This window comes from Elephantulus edwardii, unplaced genomic scaffold (assembly GCF_000299155.1).
Source record: "Elephantulus edwardii isolate Elephantulus edwardi_28Jun2011 unplaced genomic scaffold, EleEdw1.0 scaffold00026, whole genome shotgun sequence".
Classification (NCBI taxonomy): Eukaryota; Metazoa; Chordata; class Mammalia; order Macroscelidea; family Macroscelididae; genus Elephantulus; species Elephantulus edwardii.
This window is the reverse complement of record NW_006399776.1, coordinates 11,433,574-11,458,905: the sequence shown is the minus strand read 5'-3', so window position 1 is coordinate 11,458,905 and position 25,332 is coordinate 11,433,574. Positions and strand designations below refer to the sequence as shown.

Below are 25,332 nucleotides of genomic sequence, written 5' to 3'. Positions count from 1 at the left end.
CATTGTCAAGTGCGACTGAGTTAATTCTCTGCTCACAGCTGCTCTACCTGACTGAGAAGAACCACCACAGAGGGCTTTGTAGACTGCAATCTTTATGGGAGCAGACTGCCAGGTCTTTTCACCCGTGGACTTCTGCGAGGGCTCAAACTGGCAAACTTTCCATACTCTGTCTGATCATAAATGCTTAGTCACACTGATAAACAAACAAAAATCACAAAGATAAGAATCAACTTATTGCTCTCAAGTCGATTCTGAGTCACAGTGACCCTCTAGGTCAGAGTTCAACTGCTCTACAGAGTTTCTAAGGCTGTAAATCTTAACAAAATCAAACTAACATCTATCTCCTACAAAGTGACTAGTAGGTTTGAAGTACCCACCCTTCTTCCATCAGTAGTCCAGCTTAACCTGGACTTCTACACTTATATATGTTGTTGTCATGTACCTTCGAGTCAGAACCAATGCACAGCTGACCCTCCAGCTGGCTTTTAAAGATAGCTAATTGCACGGGAGGAGACTGCCCAACCTTCTGCAGAGCAGCTGGTGGATTTCAACTGTCTTTGGGTTTGCAGAGCAGTATCTTAGCACTAGGCCACTAGAGCTATTTTTACTAACTTCAAGTCAGAACCAACCCACAGCTGACCCTCCAGCAGGTTTTCAGAGGCAATCACACATAAAGAGATTGTCCATCCTTCTCCCACAGAGCAGGTGGTAGATTCGAACTGTGTGCCTTTGGAATTGCAGTGGAGTTTCTTATCACTAGGCCACCATAGCTTCCTGGAGTTATAGGTAACATAATTAAAAGAAATCTCTTCCAGTTCTGACAACGTGTATATAATTTAAGACAACATAAGAGAAGTCTCATTTAAAAAAAATATTATCAATTTCACTTTAAAAACTATCAGTAGGAATCTAAACGGTAAGGTCCTACCTAAACCAAAAGATTTATAAGTTTAAAGTGTTGTTCTATTGATTTATTGAGGCAACCTTACATACCAAAAAAATTTCAGTAAAACAAAGTAATTTTAATATCTCTTAAAGATTTGACTGAATACATTAATATGTTCAATATACTTCGTTTATGTTTAAGTACACAAGAACACAGTGTTTATCAGCTTTAAAAAAGAGAAAAAGGTACTATTTGTGAATTTTTGCTGTTGCTGCTGCAAAAGAATGTTTACGGAATGCCAAATAGTTGACTAAGCGAGCTCTGGTGGCCTAGTGGTAAAGAAAAGTGCTGCTGATACAAAGGTACTCATTTCGAATCCACCAGCTGCTGCTCCATGGGAGAAAGATGGGCAATATCCTCCCATGCAATTCGGTGCCTCTGAAAATCCACTGACAATCTGATGGCATATAACAACATCAACAAATAATTGAATAAGTGGTAATTCCTGACTTGGAAAATCTGAATGAGAGTGACCAGGACACAATGTGAAAGATGCTTTAGGAGAGGGAGAAAGCCTCACAAGAATGCAGAGATGGAAGCAATGGACTGCACTTAGAAGGCTTCAGAGAGGCTACATACGCTCTAATTAGATTCTTACCAGTAAGAACTGCATAGGCAGAAGAAAGGCAAAAAAACCCCTCTCTCTGTAGGTCTCATATTATTTTCTTTCTCAAGACTTTGTTTTTTGACAGCACGTTGTATATGGCAGGCACACTGAAATGGTGCACTCTCGTTTTGATGAGGGACTAGATGTTAATGAGTGAAATCTTCCAGTTGTTTTGTTGATGGTCACTGGAAAGGTATTGAAAAGCTCCAGACTGACTACTGTGGGATACATTTGGTAGATAAAAATGGTTTATATTATGGTCTACTGTGACATCAAAACATTTTTAAAGGCTAAATTAAAACCAAATGTCAACATAGGAAGATGAACAAAAAGTTACCCCTCCCCTCATTTTCTCCTCCAAACAATGAGAATTTCAAAACATTCTCTGAGAGTAGACATAGGAATGAAAAAGAAGTTGGGTGAAGGGGGAGAACATGGCATCATTATAGACTATTCTTCTAAAGCCAACGCAAGACAATGAAGAGAAAATAGAACATGTGTATTACAATGTACAGCACCATAAGGCTGTGTTGATGCTCTAGAGGGCTTCAACAAGTACTGTTCAGCCAAAAATCAATTGAAAAATCAGCATGATAACAGAGCATGAGTTGCCCTATAATAGCCTTAACACCCCCAAGGCTATGCAAGTCCCTTTTATCTGCCACACTGCACAGACTCAAGGGGGTCTTCCTTCCCCTCCCCATGTCTGTCTGAAAGCCTTACCTTCTGCTTTAACCTTCCATAGAAAGGGCACCTAACAAGCACTGGTGATGTTTTAAAGGGGTTTTTAAGAATTTCTTTTTTTTTTCCCCTTCTGTTTTATTCTTTATCTTTTCCTGGCATTTGTACTCAAATGGATCCTAAAATATCAGTCTGAGACCCTTCCTACAATATACAATGATGAGCCATAACCCCAGAATAACCTAATGAGTATTCTCTTATATTTTGTATGCCTTTGCTAACACACTTTAAAGTGACCCTTAATAAAAATCACAGCTCAGGCATATGCAAATGTGGCAGGTGGCAATTCACAGCATTGTTAGAAACATATATTTTATTCTAAGATTGTCTCTCGATATTTCTTCAATCACTTCCTTACAATGTCTGGTTTGCTCAATTTATATTTCTACTTGGCATTTGGTGCAAACCCCCAAAGATAAGATACATCTGTCCCTTTAGTCACAAATCTTGGCATTTTTACCTTCACTCGATCGTGAAGCGATTGGTTGAGAATTACCTTGCTCATTAGCAAGGTTTCCTCACAATAAAACATTTTATTTCCAAACTTTTGAATTTGACATGAGACATACCAACTCAGTAGTGACATATCAAAGCTTAAGGAGGACATATAACCACTCCGGTCTGTGTGAGGGAAGGAAAAGCTAATTGGGAGTCAGCTTCCCTGTGATTATCAGCTTGTTTATGGGGAGGGAGGACTCTTCTGAATGGCACTGTAAATTCATTCCTGATTATGGCGTTAAAACCAGACCTCATTTCCACAAGCTTCCCTAAAGCGCACCCCCTTTCCCACCCAAGCCATTTTGCTTAGTTCTAAAGGGTTGTGCACTGTTTTCAGAGAATGACAGTTTTCCATGCTTTGATTTTCCTCAGTTTCAAGAAAAATTAATCAGTTGCACAAGCCAGTTGTCAGATTTCACTTGCCTCATGGCAGAAAGCACACATATTCATTGTCTGCTATAAGAATAAATTTTAGTAATTTTCCCCATGTCAATATGAATATTAGACTGACCCAATTAATATGAAATGCTTCTATGCTGCTGGAACAGACAGTGCTACAGAAAGAGCCATTTGCACAACCTGTTCATGATTATGGGCCATAAGGACACAAAGATGGCACACACATTTGTGGACCATCTGAATTCTTATACGGAGAGGGGAGGGGGGAGGGGGAGCTGCGTGACGTTAGCTTGACTGTCGTGGGTCATGTTTTTTAATCCAGAGTATTGGACATGTAACACAGCAACAAGAGCTGATCATTTTGTTTAATCACCTTTTGGATCTTTGCCAGATGGTCTCTATTGAGAGCGCTGCAAACAGAGAGAGATGAACTGCATCTAACACGCCACCAGAGCTTTCCCGTAAATGTCTGAGAACTGATTCCAACAAGAATTTAGTCTCAGAGCAGAAAGGGATACATTTAAAAACTATGTGCATTAACTATACTTTTCCCCATAGAATCCTCACTTGGCATGAATAATTTACCCACTCTTATGCTAATGGGATCATGAAAGTATCCCTCTGTCTTTAGTGCAGCTATTCTCAGCTTTCAGTAATTACCCCACCCAGTGAAAATAACATGGCTTCTGCATTGAACGGCCGACTAGTACCTGACAATTAGAAAGATCATGGCTGACAGTGTAAGGGTCCAGAACTGGACAGAGAAGCCCTTGTAGCCAAAGGAAGAGTAGAGACATAAAGTAACAGTGGTTGTAGGAGGGAATGCATAAGGGCGGGAGGCAGGCAAAGGGGCAAAAAGGAAAATTCTCCATTGTCAAGCTTTCCCCCCCTCTCATAATCAACATTTTACTTAAATAAAAACATGCTCCTTTTTCTACTAAGATGTGGAAATGATATTCATTATCAGAAGAGTTCTCAAGGAAAAAAAAATCTAGGAAAAAGAAACACAGTTGATCTTTAAAGCACATCTGTACTAAAAACTACCTAGTGAATTTTTTTTTTCAAGTCCAACAACTATATAATGGAAAATCTCTTCATTTGGGGGTTTTGGAGGGAAAAAACACCCAACCCTAATTTTTGACCTCTGTCCATAAAACTCCATGTTAGGTAGTTCACTGTGTAAAAATTATCAGGCTAAAACATCTGGGGAAGAAAGCTATGAAACAGCAGGGAACGTGGCTGGTTTATTGTTTATCTTTTGTTTATGAGGCAGTATTCAAGTTTAATTACTACTCTAAATTAAACTCTAACTGGCATCAGGAGACATCCCTTTACATGACGAAGTTAAAAAATCTAGAAATTCCAACTCTGGGTTTCCCAAGTAAGTTGATACATATAGGAAGAAATTACTCAAAATTAACAGCAATTATAGAAAGCTTTTAAGCATTTATGAGCACGATTACATGTGTCTGGATCATTTATTTATTAGAAGCATTTAATTTTATTTCTAATGGTTACTACTCTAAAAAGCCCTAAGAAAATCAACAGACTTTATTTGAATGTTCACTGATAGCTTAAGAATGGAATTCTTTCCTCTTTTTGGGAGGAAGAAAAATAAAGACAATGCAACATAAATATTCCATATGCAACAGCTTCTTCTGTATCAATGTTCAATTATCAATTAGAGTCTCAGAGAATTAGGAGGACAGAAAGGAAAAGAAATGTCATTGTATTTACCATAACAGTAAGTGACCGGTTTGGGATGAACTTAGCTCTAGGAAAAATAAAAGTTAAAAGCAACTAGCAAAAGATTATGCCAGATGGCATCTGTCATATTGTATTTAGGGTTATTTTAAAGAGATTGCCGCCACTATGAAAACATTCCATTGACAGAGTTTTCCTAGACTGAATAAGAAATCCCAGTAGAACATATTTAAGATCTACTGTAAATGGGTTTAAGGGTTCTCCCCCTCATTTTAAATATGTAACTGGGAATATTAGATGGGTGAGAATGCTATTTTGAAATTGTAGCATGCATTAGAAACTAAAACAGCATCTTAGACAATCAATTACTCATAAACACTCAATTTAACCCAAAGATGGTGTCTGTCAATTTCAACACTAAGATTGCTACAGAAATGGATCATAAATAAATAAATGCCCATCTCTGGACTTTAGGTCTCATTGACTGGAGGCTAGATGAGGACATCAATGGAGGAGTTTGTGAGGTGACAGGGTGGAGGGAAATAAGGCTGACATGAACAGTCCTGTGTCCTGAAGATTAAAAACACAAGGATGCTCGAAAGCGAATGTATTTAGGTTAAACTGGGTCTGGCAACAGGATGGTTAATGTGCGTGTGGTGTGCAGTGTGAGCTCAGCAGTTACTGGGCCAACTGTCTCGGTATTTCTGGGAATCCTGCCTATTCACAGTGCAGGGATTGTTCAATTGCTGCAAAATGTACAAAATGAATTTTACAAAAATGAATTGTAAGGAAGGCCCCATTACAACGATTTTACAGCAAAGATGTCAACATCAATTTTTCTTTCATGCATAGCTAATGATTAAAACAGCATATTCCATTTGCCTAAGACAATTTATTTCATATTGGCAAATCAAAATATTGAAATACAAAGTTATCTTTACCCTACCCTTTTTATTCATTGCTGCTGAACCCATATCATTGTTCAAACCAGGAAAAATAAAACAAACTTGGCACGAAATACTTAAAACAAAGGCTCATCAATATTCTCCAATTTGTCAACATCTCAATTACAGCACTGGAAAAAATGTAAATTTCATGTGCTCTAAACACTGAGGGGTCTATTCTCCTGCCAATTCACATGCGTAACTCCCATCAGCATTAATGGGAGTTACACAAACCCATCAATAATAATAATACTTTGTACATATATTGTGCCTTTTATCTAAGGCTCTCAAAGTGCTCTATGAACAAGGGGCTGCTTCCCAGTCTTTACTCTGGCAAAATACACAATGAAATACAAAGCAGCTTTTGACTCAGCAGGTACAGAATTAGGGACCCCAAGCCTTATTATCAAGCCCCATTTTACTGATGGGAAACCAGATACAAAGGGAGCCAGTTACTTCCCCAGAGGCCCAAGGCTGCACCCTACTTCTATCCTAGAAAAAGCAGATTTCCGTTCTGATTCTAAGGTGACTAACAGGGCAAACTCCCTCCTCTTGGCTGTTCCTAGCAAGGGAAATAAGGGTGAGTAAAAGGCAGGTTCATATTCCTATAGCTTACTGCTAGGCATGAGTTTTTTGAAAGATAATAGTGGAGTCAGGTTTGCTATTTTCCCAAGTTTTATCTTACATTGTTTAAATTTTTTTATTCTTTCACCCCACCCTCACCACCTCCTTGCAGTTTTTTTCACACAAACATCAGGAGGAAAAGATGACCTTTCACCTGGGTAACTGTAGCTCTTTCACTATCAGGTCATAAAATGGGATCTTTTTAGGTTCCAAAGTAAAGATTTTTCAGGAACCACTATAGCAAAATATTCGTAAGAATTGTAAAGCAACCTAAATGCATGTATTGTTTTATAGCATATGGCTATTAAAATTTAATTTAAAATGTGTATGAAAACATTGTATTTAGTACAATTCATTTCTATTTTTTCTGTTTATCATAATTTGTTTTGAAACTGAATCATTTTACAGTTTTCCATATGCCTGTTTTGCTAATAAATTCTGAACAAGCAAGAAAAATCTTTTATAAACTCCAAAGTTGATTTTCAATGAAACAGTATATTTAATGTTAAGGACATAAATTTTCCTCCTACCCTTTCCATTACACACCAACCCTAAGATTTAACCTAGGATAAGCATATGTGATTTCAGTCAATATCTCTGTTGACTTTGCCCTGAAGCAGATAATTAATCTTTCCCACAGAAAACTACTCTGAACAATTCAATGGAACCAAATACCAAAATACTTGAGAAAAAAAAGTTTCATGAATATGACAATACTCACTCAAGTCTAGCCTTCAAAATTTAGAGTCAGTGATGAAAAATGGGATGCCCTTTTACATGTGTTTTGGATCCACTGATGTGGTAAACCAGGTAGAAAATTCTCCACATCAAAACATTTTCTATTTATAGGAATCGTACCTTCTTCCCTCACCCTCATCCATTCAAAATTTATAATACACAGTAAGATGACTAACTTCCTAGTACTCATACACGTAAGCTACCATGTCTATTCTTTAATCCCACAGAGATATGATTAAAGGAACAAAATCCTATAGGGATCAAATCCTTCAACATTGGATAAGTGGGTGCAGTAGTTACGCACACTGCAGGGTTTGCACTGTTTTAACCAAGTCTGAAAATCTCGGAGACTTTTTTACTTTTCTTGCAGTCTCTTCCCCTTCCCTCCTTACACACACACACACACACACACACACACACACACACACACACACACACTCTCGCTCTGTGTGTGTGTGTGTGTGTGTGTGTCTCATTCTCTCTCTCTCTCTCTCTCTCTGACCAAAATGTTACAACTTCATGCTTTGCCTGCCTTAAACCACAGGATCTTCTCTTTCCCTCCTCCCCCTTTCCTCTGGTCCTTTCCTGCTATCTCCCTTGCCATAACTCAACTAACCCAACAGAACCAGTCAGTTTTAAATTTCAGTTGGGACCTTGGTGACCTGTTAATGAATCTACAGAGAGGAGAAAAACTCACAGTGTTGAGTTATGCCTGGTGTTGCTAGTGGACTTGGAGTCAGAAATGCTTGAAGCGTTAACGTAATTGCAAGAATGTGAAAAATGAAGCTCTGGGCTCCTGAGCAAAGTGAAAGGTCAAAGCGAGCCTCACACACACGACAAGTCTCTGGAAGATAGCCTCATTAGACCATTAAGTCTACTTCTCCTGCTCCCCATTTTTTGTAAAAGGTTTAGGTTGTTTTGATTTTATTAGCAGATAACTTTTCATCCATTCTTGACTGTTTATTGCTGTTGTGAAAATATGGAGTGGGTAGAAAGAAAAAGCTTTCCAGATTTAACCGCCTTGAGAGACCATCATGATGACTTGAAATCACAAGTCATTGTATTCCAGACCAACTGACGTTATACGCAGGTAATGCTCACAATATCGTACAGTTTCACTTTCTTCTACACCATCTAACTTGCCTAGTAAAAGCAACATATAACCCAAAATGGATGCAATTCACAACTTCCTCTACAATTTGCCATCTGACAGTATTTACTCATCTGTTGTAACTACAAATTGCTAAGGCCAAGATTCTAATTAGAACTCATTTAAAGTCAGTGATATTTGAAAAGGGACTTTCTCTAGACTCTTCTAGAAACCCAGCGATCCAAAAATCCCTGCCCAGAAACTTGGAGAAATGAAGGCACCCACCTTGCACTGCAGTCCCTTCTTAAGTGGTGTACATGACTACAGCTGAGCCTGTTAAACTGTCCTCTACTTGGAAGCCTGTCTAATGTTTAAATATTGGGGCCATAAACACAGTCATAATAGAGATGAAATAGACCTAGGAGATCAGACACCATCTAATGTAAAATATTAAAAAGTAAAATCTATACACATTCCTGGCCCACATTCAATAATGCATCTTCCTTTAAATTATCATTTTAGCCATAGAAGAGTCATTCATACCAATATATAATTGCTCTCTGTGCAATAGGTGAGTTTTAAAAGGTAAAATATATTCTAAATTGCACTGGGCTTTCTTGTCATCTGCAGTTGCTCTCCCCCCTTGCCCTCAGATTATTCTAATTTTTAGGATTCATGATAAAAGTCACCATGTCAGCTGAATGGAAATAGGGCTAAATAATAGTTTAAGAATTTCAAACACTCTTTTCCCAAGATAAGATTCCATATATAATTTGTACACTATATCTAGAGATACTAAGAACACATTTTTGCTTTTTACAGGCTTTAGGGACATAGTTGCTTAATTATAGAACACTTTTATAATTGATAAGTAAAACATCCTGTCTACAGTAAAGTCACACTATAGCATCATAGCAAAGTGGGTCTCTTTCTGTGTATACACACAGAGAAGCAAAGTGTAGATAACCAAATTTGTAAAAGAATTGGCAGAACTAATCAATTGTTATTGTAATGCCTACTTACAGAGTAGACAGCTCACTTTTAATCATTTAAAGAATAAAAGGAGGAAATATTGTCTCTCGAAGTAGCAGCTGATGATATATCCTGCCATTCTCTTCTTTACACTGAGCAAAATGTATTGATCTAACACACAAAAAAGTTATTTTAGCCATGCCTACTTGGCACACAGAAAGTGCTTGACCTTTTTACCTTGCTCACTGCTGTTATCTCCACTCTGGGAAGCGTGGCCCCCACTCGAGGGCCCAGGGGTGCCTGCTGAATGAGTTGAGGTTGCATCATCATGGTCTCGCCAAGATGAAGGGTTCTGGTGTGAGGACGCCAAGGAATGTGTTTAGAGGCACCAGCCATAAATGAAGAATCAAGAGAAGTACAAAAAGAGACAAAACATGAGCACAGATTAGTATTTGTCAAACTAGGCACATACAGATAACATATTACAGTTATGGCAAAACTACAGTTGTAGCAAAAGATATTAGAAGAAAATAAAAGATTATCTAGCATCTTGATGGAGTGATGACTACATCAGTGCATATGTTTGTTAAAACTAACTGAATTTTACACTTTAAATAAGTCCATTTTATTGCATGTATATTTAAAACACCCAACTGCCACCCAAGTTGATAAATAAAATTAAACTGCTTTAAAGTTGATTTGTAAAGTAAGAAAGGAAGATTACCTAACAACACTAAGACACTTTTTTACCTAACTAGGGTGGTTTCTACAAGGGGGAATAAAATAGATCCTGGAGCTCTTAGATACAGACACACTTACTTCAGAGAATATTAACAGCTACAAAATTCAACAGTGACCTTAAAAAAAAATCAAACTCGATAATGTGCAGGACAGCCCTTCACATGTTTCAAATACATTGTCCTAAAATAACCTGGATGAGCTTTCAAGATAATTGTCATCTGATTATATAACCAATAGATGTACTGATTTTAACCACTGCATCAATATCTAAAACATTATTAGTTTCTGCTTTAGTCTGCATGAGCAATTTTTAAAAAATGAAACAGACTTGAACTGTTAGCCATCTAATGAAACAGACAGGACTTTCACTTGAGGCCCTTGAAAGTTTGAAATTCACTGAGCAGTACTTTTTCCTGGAAGAACTATTTGTTTCAGAGGACATGCAAAGCAGAGTTATAGCTCATGGTACTTTGCTGTGTGTATTCTTCTCCTGTTCCTCCTCCCCTTTCCTGATCATTCCCAATACCCTGCTGTTGCTTAAAGGAAAACAGGAATTCTAATGTACAGGAAGGACTTTATCAGCACCACATGAAGGCAGGCAAGAGATGGAATTTCCTCTGGCAGAAACGGAGCGTAGGAACAACACATGAAACAGACCAGCCTTAAGGCCAAAGCCACACACTTGTCACCTGTATAGGACAACTTCACCGAAGCCCACAGGCCCACTGGCAAATGAATTCTTTGGGGGGTAAGAAGGGGAAGCAGTAGCAAAAAGCTATCTTTCAAAGTACCCCAGTGCTCCCTACAAGAATTGATAAAGATTCAGACAGACAACAGAGTATGCTGTAGACAATATATAAACATTTTGGCTATCTGAAAGGAATCTTGCCACGCTGCCATTTGTCCAGGAAAAATAAAAATCTATACACAGACTGTCATTTCCCCCAATATCAACTTCATGGAGTACAATACAGAGCATAAAATCTTATCAAAATAAATTCAAGAAACCAAAGTAAGGCAAAACAGGGAACAAATCTTATCCGGAATATTAACAATAACAGAAACTCCTCCCACCTGCTTTGAACTTGCTATAATCTGATTATAAATTAATACAGGCACTTTTGATAGATGGCATAATGTTCTATAAATTCATAACATCTGAATCAAATAATGCTACCATCAGAAAGCAGTTGATTTAAAGTGAAAACCCTGAGCAGAAATGTCCTAACCATAAATATGGCATCAGTATAGCCTTGCAGAATAAAAGATATGCTTTAGAAAGTAGACTGGACAATCAAGTTGAGTAGGATAAAATTAAAACCAAGGTTCTAGACTGCTTGCACTAAGATAAAGTAAGGCCTGTGGGCTCTTTTTATGTGTTAGCATCCACTCCAATAGTTTCAAACTGAAGGCAATCAGAATATAGGGCCCTTCAAGCTTTGCAGCCTCCTCACGTCAGCTGTTTGCCGGATGGCAATCAGATAAAGAGCTAGAAGAATTTCATGAAAAAAGAGAGAGAGAGAGAGAGAGAAACAATAGCATGGTGTGGGTTTTTATCCTGCAGCAACACTGACTAGGGCTTTCTTTTAGAAAATGCAATAACCGCAACACATTCACCTAAGCTAAACTTTTCAGTGTACACAGCAAGTGATGTTAATTTTATGCACTGCAGGCTCTTTTATTAAGCCGGCTGCTATAAAAGCTCCTTACCCCTCATGAAAATTACAATAATTAACCACTAACACCTCAACCATGTTTTAAAGCAAATGTCATCCAATAGCTATTATATAATCGTTCCAATGAAGCTGGAGCCAGCCTTTCTGTTTGAGCACTGTAGTGGTTTGGAGGGATCACTAAGGACTTCCTGCCACTGACGACACAGGCTTGTCTCTATCAGTCAGCCCTGTGCTGAGTTGTAAAGTCAAGCCTCGTTAATCTATAATTCAGAGCATTTCTTGTGGTGACTGTTTTGTGTTGTTTTTTTTTTTTCTGAAGGAGGTATTTTTTAAAGAAAATGAGGTGGGGAGAAGTAGTTACTTGAATAAATATGACTTAAAAGTAGCTCGTCCCTCCAAACAAACAGAACATTTGGTTTTTAGCCTCTTGCTCATTGCTGTTGGGTAGGAATCAACTCACAGCTGACCCTCCAGTAGGTTTTCAGGAGCTATAAATGGCCTGGGAAAGAGATTACCTGCCTTTCTCACTCTGAGTCTCTGGTGGTTCTGAACTTTGAGAAAGGCTCTAAGTTGGGGTTAGCCGCACAACTCCTACAGACTATGCTAAAGAGCCCCTACTTTGGTTCAAGGTCACTGCTTAGGCTACTTGCCACCATTACTTTCTTCTTTTTTTGTTGTAGTCTTCTCTCAATTCTGGTTTTCAGGGCTGTATGTGATTTTGGGGAGGCTGGCCACCAGGCCCATTTTCAAGGTGCCTCTGCGTGGGCAGGAATTGAAAACAATTTGACTTGAGTGCTTAACCAATGTGAAATGCTAGAACAATTTGAGTGCTTAACCATGTGAAATGCTAGAACATCCCTTTCTCCTCAATTTCTCAAAAATGCCATCCCGAAAATGGATTACAGAATATTTCTTTCTACAGACTGCTTCAAATTTTATGGTCTAATTTACAAAAAAGGACTCAAAGAGTATCACGTGATATTGATCTCATCTGAAAGGAGGAAGCACATTTCAATCCTGCTGGGATTCCAAGTTGAGGAGTTAGACCAAAGTTGTCCGTATTTGGCTACGCACGGCAATGTGATCACATACAAGACAAATATTTATAATCTGGTCAGTGAAACTCCTTCATGGCCATGAGAAATTATACCCTGTGCAGACAAACACACACAACCCATTCTTTGGAACACAAGGTGTGTTTGGTTTTTTTCTTAGACTGAAGTATTTGCTTTTATCACAACTCCTTTCTTCTTCCCTCTCCACCCCCCCCACCAGTTTCCAAGTTTACATCCTTCAAGAATAACTATCTGGCTTTCTGCCAAATTATATGCAGACATTTAGTGACTCCAGAAACCAATGTGGCATACAAAAGGATGTAAAACTACATGACGTATGTAGAAAAGTAATGAAAACGACGCTCTGTGTGCAGGTGTGCGCATAAGTGGTAAGTGTTCAGGTACATGTGTTCCACCATGGACGCCCTCCTCGCCAGGCAAATCTGTGGGGAAGACACCAGAGGGCAAGGAGTGTGAGCGTGTTTCTATTCCCAGTGGCTTTAATAATTGGGAGTCAAAGATGGAATTCTTCTTGCTCTTACGTAATTGTGTTAAAGAGCAATACTACCAGGAGAAAAGCAGTGACTACTGAATAGAGTACAATAGAAGGAGATGGAAAATAGATACAAGAAGCTAGGTCTCCAGGGGCAGTATTTTCTATTTGCTGGGCGACAGACTCACAGCTGATAATGCAAGTTGTAATTAATATAAAAGCAGGAGACAATATGGGGAGAGCTTGTAGTGGCGGGGCCACAGGAGATCACGCTGCTGCTCACAGCGTTTCTCATTTACACACAGCTTTCCCTAGGAAACACAATTCTGCCAGTGTTTTCTCCCTTGAAACTTAAAAAAAAAATTGATTTAGTACTATCATTGAATTTTGCTAAATCTAAGAAAGAGCACAGCGAGGACAGGAGTCTCTAGGCATAGGAAGCAAATCGTAAGTGTGTCTTTTTTGTTGAAGTTGCAGATATGGTGGGAAACCTCTTAAGTTATTTGGTATGTCTACTGGGAGCCTGTCCATAGGCTAACCCTTAATAAGTACAAGGGAATCAGTGTTTAAATTATTCCACATAGTTTATAGTTCTCACACCATCTAAAGACCATGGAATAAGAATTTCTAAATAAATATAAAACGGAGTTAGGAAGTAAAATGGATAAGACTTCAAGGAGAGAAAAAAAATACATATACATCCCACTAGGCATAAGTTCAACCTAAAACAATCTGAAACTCGTTTTAAAATCAGAATGAAAAGGTGATTCAAAGATCTATGGGTAGAGGAGAGAGAAAAGTAGACTAAAATTAAGGCAAAAGGGTACCACCTCTAATGGATCATGTGACCTTGGGCAAGCTGTGGCCCTCACGTCCTCTGTTCCCTTATCTCTGCAAAATTAGGAAGTTAGGCTAGATAATGCCTACAGTCATTTCCAGTTGTTCTTATTTCTATTCTTTTTAAAAATACAAATAAGCATTAGCTTTTTTACATCCCATACACTAGAGCCTCTGAAAACCTGCTGGAGGGTCAGCTATGAGTTTGTTCCGACCCAATAGCAAATAATAACAACATACAACTATTTTTTATAGCACGAAGGTAAAATTTATAGGTGAACTTGGAAAATAAAAGTACAGGGGATCAGGATATGTGATTATAGATAGAGAGTAATAGTAAGCATATACAAATATCTTTTATTCAATAAATGGAGAATGTTAAACTAATTTGACTTAATTTATTTAATCAGTAGAGGCAAGATATATTTGTATTAGTACATATATGTGCTTGTACTAATGTATACTTCCATCAGTTCACATGATTAATATTATTTTACTCATTTCCTATGGGTTTAGGACGCTTAACACCTAATTATCATCATGCAAAATTATTCTTTTTTAAATAAGTATGATAAAGACTGACTCCTAATCTGAGGTAATCACGTCTATAAATATCAAGCATGTTAATTGCGTAGTTTAGAAAAAAGTTGGAATTCCAACTCCATTATTTTACAGTTCACATAAGAACTCAGGAGAACTATGTGTACTTTCAGAACATGGGTTCATTCTTTAGAAATGTAAATACAGCCAGGGTCTTTCCCTCACCTCTTAACTTCTACCACTCTAATACTGGATTCGAGGAACTAGGAGATGAGCCACTCTCAAGGTCGTGGCAAGTATCTTTTGCAAACTTTTAACGGAGTAACTTTTAGAGATGGCAAAATTTTCCTTGAATTATTGGCATATTGCCATATTACAAAATATGTTCTATAATTTTATAATGTGTGGTGATATCTTAGAGAACATCCAGGCTGGGGGAAAAAAGAAATTAATTCATTTTAGAAATTTAAAAAAATCTAACCTGGTAGTAAATGTCTGTGTGGTTGATAAGCATACCTTTATCTCCATCTCCTCCCACGATTATTTCTAAAATATACTACAACTGGATAACCTAAAGTATTTAAATGACATAATTCTTGATGGGAAATTGACAGGGAAACTATCAGCAACCCCAGAAACCAAGACAGCATGCAAAGAAAGAAATCCCATGCCCCCAGCACTCATGTCTCCAGAGCAGCTTGCCAGAGCTCAGTTAAAACTTTACCTCAGTTGGTCCCCAGAGGTTTTATGTAACCCTCCACAAGGTTTAATCTTTCACTAGAACACAAGAAACTACCTGATGAAATAAATCATTCTTCTCAGTAATATTATCAAATCTTTTTATTTCCCTTTTGATGTTCTATGAGTCAGACCCTTAAGCCTATTCTTCTCCCTGCTACTCACACTGCTCTCCAATGTTTTCAGACAGTAATAGAATTTTTTCTGTAGGCATTTGCCTGTCACCCATCAGTAACATAGTTCTAGCGATTCTCCCCTCTAAATTGTTCATTTGAAAAAATTCTACAGGTCTAAACAAACTTTTTTTTTTTTTTAGGTCTAAACAAACTTAATTATATTCAGAGATGGAAAAGAAAATACCAGCATATCCTCATAAAATTATTATTCACAACACAGAAAAGGGGGAGGGGGTAATCATGTAACAGTGGTCCTATCAGAGCTTGTCAGTTTTAAGGCACTTGCCTTGAATCGAATAATCTAATTATATTTTCATCCTTATTTTTAATTCTGCTAAAGAAAATGAAATGTTGTTACTTATGAACATTAACAAGGAAAAACACATTTAACTATACATATGTAAAGCAAATAAAGTTCAATCCAGAAAACACATTTCCGTTGCCTAAGTATGATCTAAAGATATACCATATCTTTTTATATAAACATTAAGATATATTTCATCTAAAAAGCCTATCTAAAATTCTATGAAATAGCAATATGATTATCACCTAATATTCCAAAATACTAGGGATAGTTATAGTTCTTCCACAACAGTTTTTAAGTTGAAACTTAAAATTGATTTCTTGGCATATTTACCTTAAACATAATAAATCTGAAAGTCTAGGAAACTTAACATGATCTGCTACTGGAAAACAGAGTTCTACTTCATTTCACTGTCATATTCCTCCTTCCCAGATATTCTAGAGAATATTATCATAGCTCTCTCTTACCTGTAACTATTACTCTTATGTTACAGTGAGAGCGTAAGATAAAATACATTATAGTATTAAAAATATAAGCATTTATTATGGAATAAAATGGTAACAAAATACAAAATAATAATAACTTATTTTAAATTTTATTCTGTATTCAATTTCTAAATGGCTTTGATTCATAATATCTACCCTGTAAGTATTCATAACAATGAGCAAAGTCAGTATCTTCAATGAATATAAGGTATGGAAGAAGATAAGACTATTATGATTGTCTTCATTCAATGCATCTATGTTTCATCAGAATATCTGTATTAAATTATGAGATGTGAAATTAGCCTGGCAGTTTGATTTACTAAGTAATGCTCAGTATATAACATATAAAAGTCTGCCAAAAAAAATGTGCTTTCGAGGTATTTGTATCAATTGTTGTGATTCATTTCTATTTTCAAATTCCTCTAAAAATAAGATTTTTAAAAAATTAGTATCTAATATTTTACTCCTGACACATTTCTCTCTGCTTCCCACTACACAGACTTACAAAATTACACTTACTCAGTCTTTTATCTCTCTCATTCACTCCTTTCTCACTCCCTTCTTAAACACACACACACACACACACACACACACACACACACACACACTGTAGCTTGATACCACTTAATAAGGATAGAGGTGTATGTATTTTGGGGGTGTCAAACAGCTGTCACAAACTGTCACCTCCACAAGAGAAACCTTGGCACGCAACAAATTAAACTACACTTCTTTTTTAGCTGTCATTATTCATAGCCAATAAGTTGAAATGCTCTCAGCATTTCATGTGCAAATAAAACCACGAGGAAGCTCAGTAGATCAGAATAGTGGGCCAACAGATAAAACAGAGAAAACAACAGGCTGTCTCAGTCCTTCTGAAGTGGCTCAGCATCACCCATGCACCAGTGTTCTCCAAATGAGATCTAGCCTGGGGCAATGTATTAAATATGCATATCAAAGCAAATGAAAAAATAAACCTGGAGATTCAAATTGGATGCATTTACATGCTGAAAATGTTCCACACAAACCATTTTTCAGGTAGTGGTTCTCCAGTATTATCATTTTTTTTTTCAGCTGGGGGGCTGAGAATACACGAGTCTTAAGGGGAGGTTGAAGTACAGGAGTATTTTCACCTAGCAGGAGGAGGCCCAGAACGAATACAACCAAAATACCCATGGTATAAAAGTATTAGAAATGGTACAAGCCCTCCAAGGTCTCTCTTACCTCCTGCATAAAATACAAGTCTGTGGCAAACCTCTCCATTTCCCACTCGGTGTGCTGGTGGAACAAATTATTGCTTCCTTTCAAAACAAATAGCAGGGGGCTAAAGTAAAAATGTTATAGTTCAGATCTCTAGAAAATAAAAGGCTTTAAATTATGAGGCCCAATGAGGTGGCAAGCCCTCATGAGTTCAAAATAAATCAGTTGTCATATTCACTTGATCAGGGCCTGAAACGGGAGCAACAAATGTTTCAGAGGACTCTTCTATCCGAAGATGATGACTGTTAAATTATTAAACCACTAACCTCTTAGATACAACTTCCTTCTTGAGTGTATATTTAAATATTACAATAGTCCTTAAATTAGCATTGTCCACCAGCCAATACTCTAAACAGCCTAGTTTTTCTTATCTCTTCTATATAAACATCAGTCTGCTTTAAATCCATACATCTACTTGAAAAACAGTTGCCAAGAAAATGCTTCTAGAGAACCTGAGTCCTCTGCAAATGCCAGGAGAAAAGCTTTCTGCTGCTGGGAATGTGGACCTTTCATTCTACAAATACAGCCTTCTCCATTCACCCAAAGATGCAAATACACAGAGATTCAGAAACAGGAAGCAATGAAAATAAACAAATAAACAGCCACAGAAGCAAATATTTCTAAAGCAGTGTCATGCCTCATGGACCACAACTACACATCTCATAGGCACAAATCAACAAATTAACTTTCCGTAGCTACTGCAGCAAGGAGCCCCAGTGGCACAGTGGTTTAAGTGCTGCTTGTCTGCAAACAGAAAGGTCAGTGGTTTAAACTAAGTGGCAGCTCTGGGGGCAAAACATGGCAGTCTGCCGCCATAAAGATGATGGCTTTTGAAATTATATAGGGCTAGAGTTCTACTCCGTACCATTCAGGTCTTTATCAATGTGAATCAACTAAACAGCAACACACTGGATTTGGCTGGGTTAGATTCTACTGTACCGTTTTTATTTCCCTTCACGCATTCAACAAAGAGCTTCCCAAAGTTTCTCTCTTCGTGACTAAAGAAGACAAGGAGTTTTCAGCATCAAAGTATTTACTATGTCTCAAGACTGAATATTCCAGGCCCAGGGTTCTGAATTTCATTCTTCCCTTCCCTCCCTCACCTTCACCCAGACTGACTTCCCATACAACAGAGAGGTTAATTATTAAATCCTCTGATTGCATATTTTCAAAACTTTTGGTGGGAGGAGAAGAGAACCTCACGGAAGGAGGTTCATTCATCTTGCATCTCAACTCATTCCTCCTAACACCCAGGAAGAAACTAGTGGTAGGAGGGGTGCAAACTGTCTCAATGACTGTTTAACTCCACACCAAGTGTTAAATTAATATTTCAGTCACAAAGTTATTAGACTATAGCCTATATAGTCTAGATTCTGAGTTCAACTGAACACAATCTGACCCCAACCCCCAGGCTTGAGTTCCTATAAATAAACTGTGGTTCACACCCACTCTTTTTAACCTCACCACTCTTGCTTTTCCTACCAGCTGCAATCTTTCTTCTCTTTGCTTCTTTTTCAAATTTCTAGTCTCACTACATATGCTTTTTTTTTTAAAAAAAAAAAAGCATCAGACTCACTAGATCGGTTCCAAAATAGGATTAAAAACAGAGAGAATAGAGAAAAATCTCCTTTCCTGGCCTGGCACACAGTCATTCCTTACTATACCCTTCATCATTCACCAACTGTTAAAGTGTTAAAATTCAACCACTAACCTATGGTTACTCAATCATAACTCCCTCAGCTTTTTGTAATACATTGTTAATAATTGGTTCATCAAGGTTGCTGTCTTTTATTATGAAGATGCTTCAGGCACTTGGCAATAAGTCCAAATTCTGGCAATAAGTTTCTATTAAAGCAAAAGCCCTGAGAATTGTAGTGTGCTCACTCTTTCCTTTATTTCTAATGCAATGCAAGACTGTAAATAATTCCCAGGGTTGTCATCTCTGTGAGAGACTGAGAAATCAATCTGTACTCCCTAACTCTCCAATTCTTCCCCTCTCTCTTCTAGCCTGTCCAGCGAGCTCTCTGCCTTGTCTCTTTCTATCCCCTCTACTTTACTGACTTCAGAGTTGAGAAAACTGAAAAGCCAAACTGCACCAAATATCCAAATCACCAAACCCAGAAAACTCAGCATACTAAGAGCACAAACCACCCCATCATCTCCTGGGATAGGGCCTCTCCATAAGGAGGGGCCCAGGAAGGGGAGAGATGCAAAGGTAATAGGAAAGGTGTTGAGAAAAGGAGGAAGGATAAAAAAAAAAGAGATCAAATCATTTAAAAAGTAAACTAAGCAGTGATAGATGTTACAAGTTTAAATAACAATAATAAGAATGCTTGACTATTGGCCTAAAAAGAATGCCAAAGGGCTCTCAGACTTACATGGTCTGCAAGATTTGTGGAAGAGCCTGAAAGTTCTTCATGGTCTGACTTGGAGCTGCCGTCTCTTTCATCAATGACGAGGTCGATGGGCATTTTCCCCTTCAAACAGCTAATGTACCGGTGGCAGAAGTTATCACACAGTTCGTGGACCTAGAAGAAGGGTTATGGGGGAGGAATGAGCTCAAATTGTTGTTGTTTTGTTTCATTTTTAAGTGGGGGGATATCAGGTTGCAAGGTTAAACCAGGGAAGACTAAGAATGTGATGTCTTTCAAACTAACTCTAATTAAGGGGTGTAATAGTTGAAAGCAAGGAAACAATAGAGCAATTGTTGCAGGAGATATTATTCTCCAGAGACTTCCCTAAGCAACAAGTTACAATAAAGAGCAAAGAAACAGGACTGGAAATAACTGGGTTCAGACTGGGAGTCCAGGGAGGAAAATCCGATTTGATGATAACATCAAAACATTAGAATGGGGGACAGCATTAGCATTTGTTGAGTCAATAAGCCAAGAGTTTTGTATGTTTCCAGGGGAAAGCGATTGAGCTGCAGAGCTATGTGGAGACCCCAGAGAGGACTATTCCCTCTGCCTGCACCTAATGCAAGCTCTGGGCCAAAGCTGAGCTGAGCTAATAGAGACACAAGTAAGCAGAGTGTCCATGAACATAAATGGGTTTGTTGCATTTCAAAACAATCCTGAATGCCTGGAGGGAAACAGATAGGTGGGAGCTATTTTAAAGGGCATTTCTAAGACTGTTCTAACTCACCCTTTCTCTGAGGCCCTGGGTTTAGGAGCGATGTGAAGGAAGGACAAGTCAAAAGTTTCAGGTGCTCAAGCCCTCAGTCTGAAGGCTATTATGGAAAGGGGGGTGGGGATCCCAACTTTACAAGGAGAGGGAAGTGGCTAAATCAAAATAGGGAGTGTCATTTCCTGCTTACCTTTTCTAACTCCAAAAGATGAAACCTTAGTACTTGTATTGCTTGTATCATCTGGAAGAAAAGTTTAGAGTGTGGAGTTAGGACTCTGTGATTGGGGTGGCCAGAGTGAGGAGTTGTGAGGCAACTGGACTGGAGTAAGGAGTAAGCAGGTGGCCAGGCAAAATCCACACATGAAGGAATATTCAGAAAAATCAAGTGATTACTGATCATCTTTGCCTCATTGGCCACGGGGGTAGGAATCTGACTCAACTGAAACCTAAGCGTTTCACTTCTTTCCCCCTCTTGTTCCCGGGACCAGGCCTTCTTTCTCCCCGCCTCGGTCCTCCTCTTTAACCGTCTCCTCCCTCGACCTCAGGCCAAAAAAAAAAAAAAAAAAGTGGCTTCACTGGAGAGAGAGAAGGCTTTTTAGAACAGCACACCCAGAGAAATCCGTCCTTTACTAAAGAAGGAAATACTCAAGATGAATGGCGAGGCAGGGCCTTTGAAAGCGGATTTAAGGACTTTTAATATTGAAATCGTGCAAATTAGCAAAAGAATCGCACCTAAAAGTGGCCTGCGCTGGCCTGCCCCTTACTGCCCCCCCCTGGACCCGCCCTCCGCCGAGCCAGCCGTTACTTCCTTCGGGTGGGCCGCCCGGGGCTCAGCTCACAGAGAAAATCTCTCCCTTCTCGCAGCTCCAATCCCGGGCTCAGACTTGGGAACCGTCCCCTGCCTTTGCATCGTGGGCGCAGCATCCCCCGTGTCTGCCTCCCGGGGTCTCACTGCCACAGAAGTCCACCCCATCCTTCCTTCCCCGTCTTCCCCAGGGTCTGCTCCTGTCTCCTTCCACCCGGTTAACAACCTGAGCTCCTCGGAGCTCTCCTCAACTCCCCAGACCCTAAGGAGAGAGAGGTGTGCTCCTGGGTCAAGGAGGGGGCCAGGCCAGGGAAAAACAAGACTCAAGGAGTCTTACCAAATTGTCCAGCTCTGGATTGGAGGAAAAAAGTGGTTTTTCAGCACGAACCTATAAGAAGTAGGGGAAAGTCAGCATGAGTGACTACCTCTTTCAGGAGAAGAAAAATCCCATCACTGACTAAGCTGTGGTATCTGTTAGTGGGGATGATGTGGTGGTAAAGAGGAAAGGGACTTAGGTAAAATACATAGACCCAAACTAGTGCCTTCAATTAGTGGGGCCGGGCCGAAAGCATCAGGGCCTTCTGGCCCTTGACCCATTAAGGAGGGCCTGAAACCGCTCAGCTGTGGCCTAGGGCTCTGGGCCGTCCTCTGGGCCCCGTGGAACCCCTTACCCCGCGGTCCTAGGGTCGGGGCGTTCCCTCCCTCCCACGGCGCCTCTCGCGGATGGCTCCCAGAGGCGTCTGCTTCCTTTCCCCCGGGTGCCTCGCAGCCCCTCTCCCCAATTCTCTTTAAGTAGCTGCAGGCAGGGGAAAAAGGCCAAGCCCCAGATTAGGAGCAGGTCAACTTTAATTCATGGGTCGAGGCCCCGTATTCCTGGCTGGGGGAAAAAAACAAACACCCATATTTATCTCCGCTTCCAATTCGCCTCCAGGCTCAAGGATGGGGAGAGGGCCAGGAGTGCGGACTGGGCCAAAGGAACAGATCGGGTGTCCCTGCCTTTTCCTCCTCTTTCAAGTAAGGCTCTGAGGAAAGGGGAGGAGGAGTGAGGGACGGCAGGAGGGTGAGTGGGTCAAGAAGGCTGGACCTGCTTGGCGAAGACCGCGATATCCTCGTTGAAGGAGTCGGAGGAGCAGACGTCTCCGCCGGCCACTCCGGGTTCCCGGGGAGTGCAGGTCGCCAGCTCGCACTTCTCAAAGACCAGAGCTAACAGAGGAAACAACGGGTGCCTAACGGGCAGCGCCACGCAGAGACACACACACGGAGACGGGGTGCAGAGGGGAAGGAGCAAGAACTGTAATCAACAAGTTTGGAGGGTTTGGATTCCTTCTGTAATACAACAGGCACGCATCACACTTTACAACCCTTCCTCAGCCAGCCGAGTCTGGGCCAGAAACAGAAAGGAAAAACGGCCTGGCCCTTGCCTTCAGCTCAGGAGTTCCCAGGTCTGGACAGAGAAAGGCCCTGCCATTAGAGCTGGCCAAGGGAAAAGAGCCTCAGTTGGAACATGAGGCAACATCCAAGACTCTCAGGCAACGTGAACCCCCTGGTTAATCCAGACCCATTCCCCACAAGACAGGCCGCCAGAGCAACCCTTGCAATCCAACACTGACCTCCTAAAAGAGGGAAACTCTAGGAAATAAAAAAAAAAATTGTTTGTATTCTGCATTTTAATGGGGCCTTTCCGTGAAGGCCGAAGGCTTCACCTTCACCTCTTCTCTCTCTCTCTCATACACACACACACACACACTCTGGGAGTGACATTTCCCAAATCAGAGAGTGCTCTTGGAACCTCTCCACCCCCTCGCTTTATAAACTTGTTTGCTCTACTTCTAGTAAAGCTTGGGCGTGGGGGCCAAAATAATAGGAACGTTAAACTCTGAAGAGCTTCCTTCCAAAGACCACATTTCTTCTACCATTGCAGCAGACAAAAATAAATAAATCTTGTGTTAAAACTTGGAAGTGTGCATACGAGAATGCCCTTTTGTTCTTCCCGGCGGTTTAACTGCACTTTGGGATGCTTTCGGCCTCTGGCTTCTGGTTCAGCTGGTGTTTACCGACAGCCCCCTCCTCTCGGCAGCCCACTGCCTTCACCCCTTACCCTCAGCCGGGAAAGCCCCTGCCATACATGGTTGTCACCGCTCACTCCCGCCCCTCCCCAAGTTCCCGCAGAATATAAAATAATGTCAAGCAATCTCCCCTACTCTGCCCAAGAAGAGCTCTTTGCAAGCAGCGGTCCCTTCCACCCCGATGCACTTCAAGGTCTGCCCCCTTTATTTACAGAGAATTAAGAAGTGGGTGATTAGGACTTCCTGGTCGACAGAAGCAGCCCTGATCCCAGCTCAAGCAGCGTTTAGTGACTCCCAGACCCTCAGTTGGAAACAGGAGGGGGGGGGGAATGCTCTTCATCAGCAGGAAACTTTCCCCTTCGTCAAGGCCTCTGTTAGGGGGCCTGGAAGGACCAGTTCTACGTCCTTTGGCTAGGAATCCTGCCCTGGGGAGAGAAGGCCCCGGCCTGAATCCGAGGGCTCAAAGCACTCGAGGGCTGTGGGGTCCAGAGTGAAGGGGCCGTGGGAGTGAGAGAAGCCTTATCTTCCCGGAACTTACATTCAGAGTGGAAAGAGCAGGCCCCCTTAACTGTCCTTTCCTAAGGCAAGAGGCTCTCCTTCTCACCGCCATGCAGAAATAATTTCCCACTTAGTCGTACACACCTCCCCTCCCACAGAAACAAACACACACTCGCACTCACACTCAGACACAGTAAGCTTGGTCCAGGGGGTCGGTTTACCCATAGATCGCGTCCTTGTCCCGCTTCAAGGCGTCGTTGACAGCGGATCCCATGCTGGCGGGCATGACATTGGGGTGCGGGGCGTGTGCGCCGTAGTGCTGCGTGGCGTGGAGCGGCGGCCCGTGGTTCAGGTGGTGAACCGGAGGGATCGGCCGCGGCGCGTGTGGGTCTCCGTACATGGAAGCGGGCACCCCTACTCCGTCCATCCCGCCGTAATGGGGCAGCTCATCGTACTGTCAGAACCCAGCGGGGGTAGGGGGGCAGAGATGAAAGAAAGCCAGAGAGAACAGGGGAGAAAAGAGAAAGAAGGAGCAAGCAGGGAGAGGAGAGGGAGAGAGGGGGAGAGTGGGAGAGAGAAGTAGGAAAGGGATAGAGATGAGAAGAAAGGAGGAGGAGGGGAGGGCCAGAGGCAATGAGAGAGAGAAAGAATGGGGAGCAAGAAATGGAGAGGAGGAGGGAGAAAGGGAAATAAAAATAAAAACAAAGTCAGAAAGGAGAAAAGTACGGAGCACGAGTTGAACACAGAAACCAAACCAGCCAAAACAACGGAGTTGAAAGTTGAGGGGTTAATGTTTTTAAATTTTAAAATGAAAAAGTATGAACCAAGAGCAGCCTTTAGAGGAGGGAGAGGGGGCGCTGAGGCCGGGGACTGAAGGAGCGCCAGGAGGCCCCGCTCGGGCGGGAGGTAGCAGAACCATAGCGAGCCAACCGAGGGAGAAGTGGAGTTAGTGTGAGGAGGAAGCCCCGGATCCCACCCCTAACCCCCCTTCGCCTCCTCTAGAGGATCCAATAAATCAAAAGGCGAAATGAAACAAAATAAAGAGAAGAAAAACGCTAATAATCAGGACGAGAACGCCGAGGACAAGGGAAGACTGGGGCCAGTGCCTCCCCGGGGGCAGGGAGCAGAGGGTGGGGGGGGGAATAACGTGAAAGTTACCAGAAACATTATTTAGCAGCGGATTCCCTGCGTCCTTGTCAATTTCAGAGACAAAACAAGCAGCCCAGGCTAGTCTAGGCGGCGGCGCAGCGGCTGCAGCAGCGCAGCCCCAGC

At 40.8% G+C, this 25,332-nt stretch overlaps 1 protein-coding gene across 5 annotated transcripts in view; it reads right to left on the bottom strand.

Moving 5' to 3' along the window:
- LOC102844013 (homeobox protein Meis2-like) overlaps positions 1 to 25,332 on the bottom strand; it is a 266,568-nt gene that overhangs the window by 239,678 nt on the left and 1,558 nt on the right. For 4 of the 5 annotated variants that reach the window (XM_006883039.1, XM_006883037.1, XM_006883040.1 and 1 more), the window contains exons 2-7: positions 24,282 to 24,514; positions 22,581 to 22,722; positions 21,834 to 21,884; positions 20,882 to 20,932; positions 19,944 to 20,093; positions 9,501 to 9,615 (exon numbers count right to left, since the gene is read on the bottom strand). In XM_006883039.1, coding sequence (XP_006883101.1) covers positions 9,501 to 9,615; positions 19,944 to 20,093; positions 20,882 to 20,932; positions 21,834 to 21,884; positions 22,581 to 22,722; positions 24,282 to 24,514 — 742 coding nt within the window. Of the gene's footprint in view, positions 1 to 9,500; positions 9,616 to 19,943; positions 20,094 to 20,881; positions 20,933 to 21,833; positions 21,885 to 22,580; positions 22,723 to 24,281; positions 24,515 to 25,218; positions 25,228 to 25,332 lie in introns of those variants that run through there. The other variant, XM_006883041.1, reaches the window with a different exon arrangement.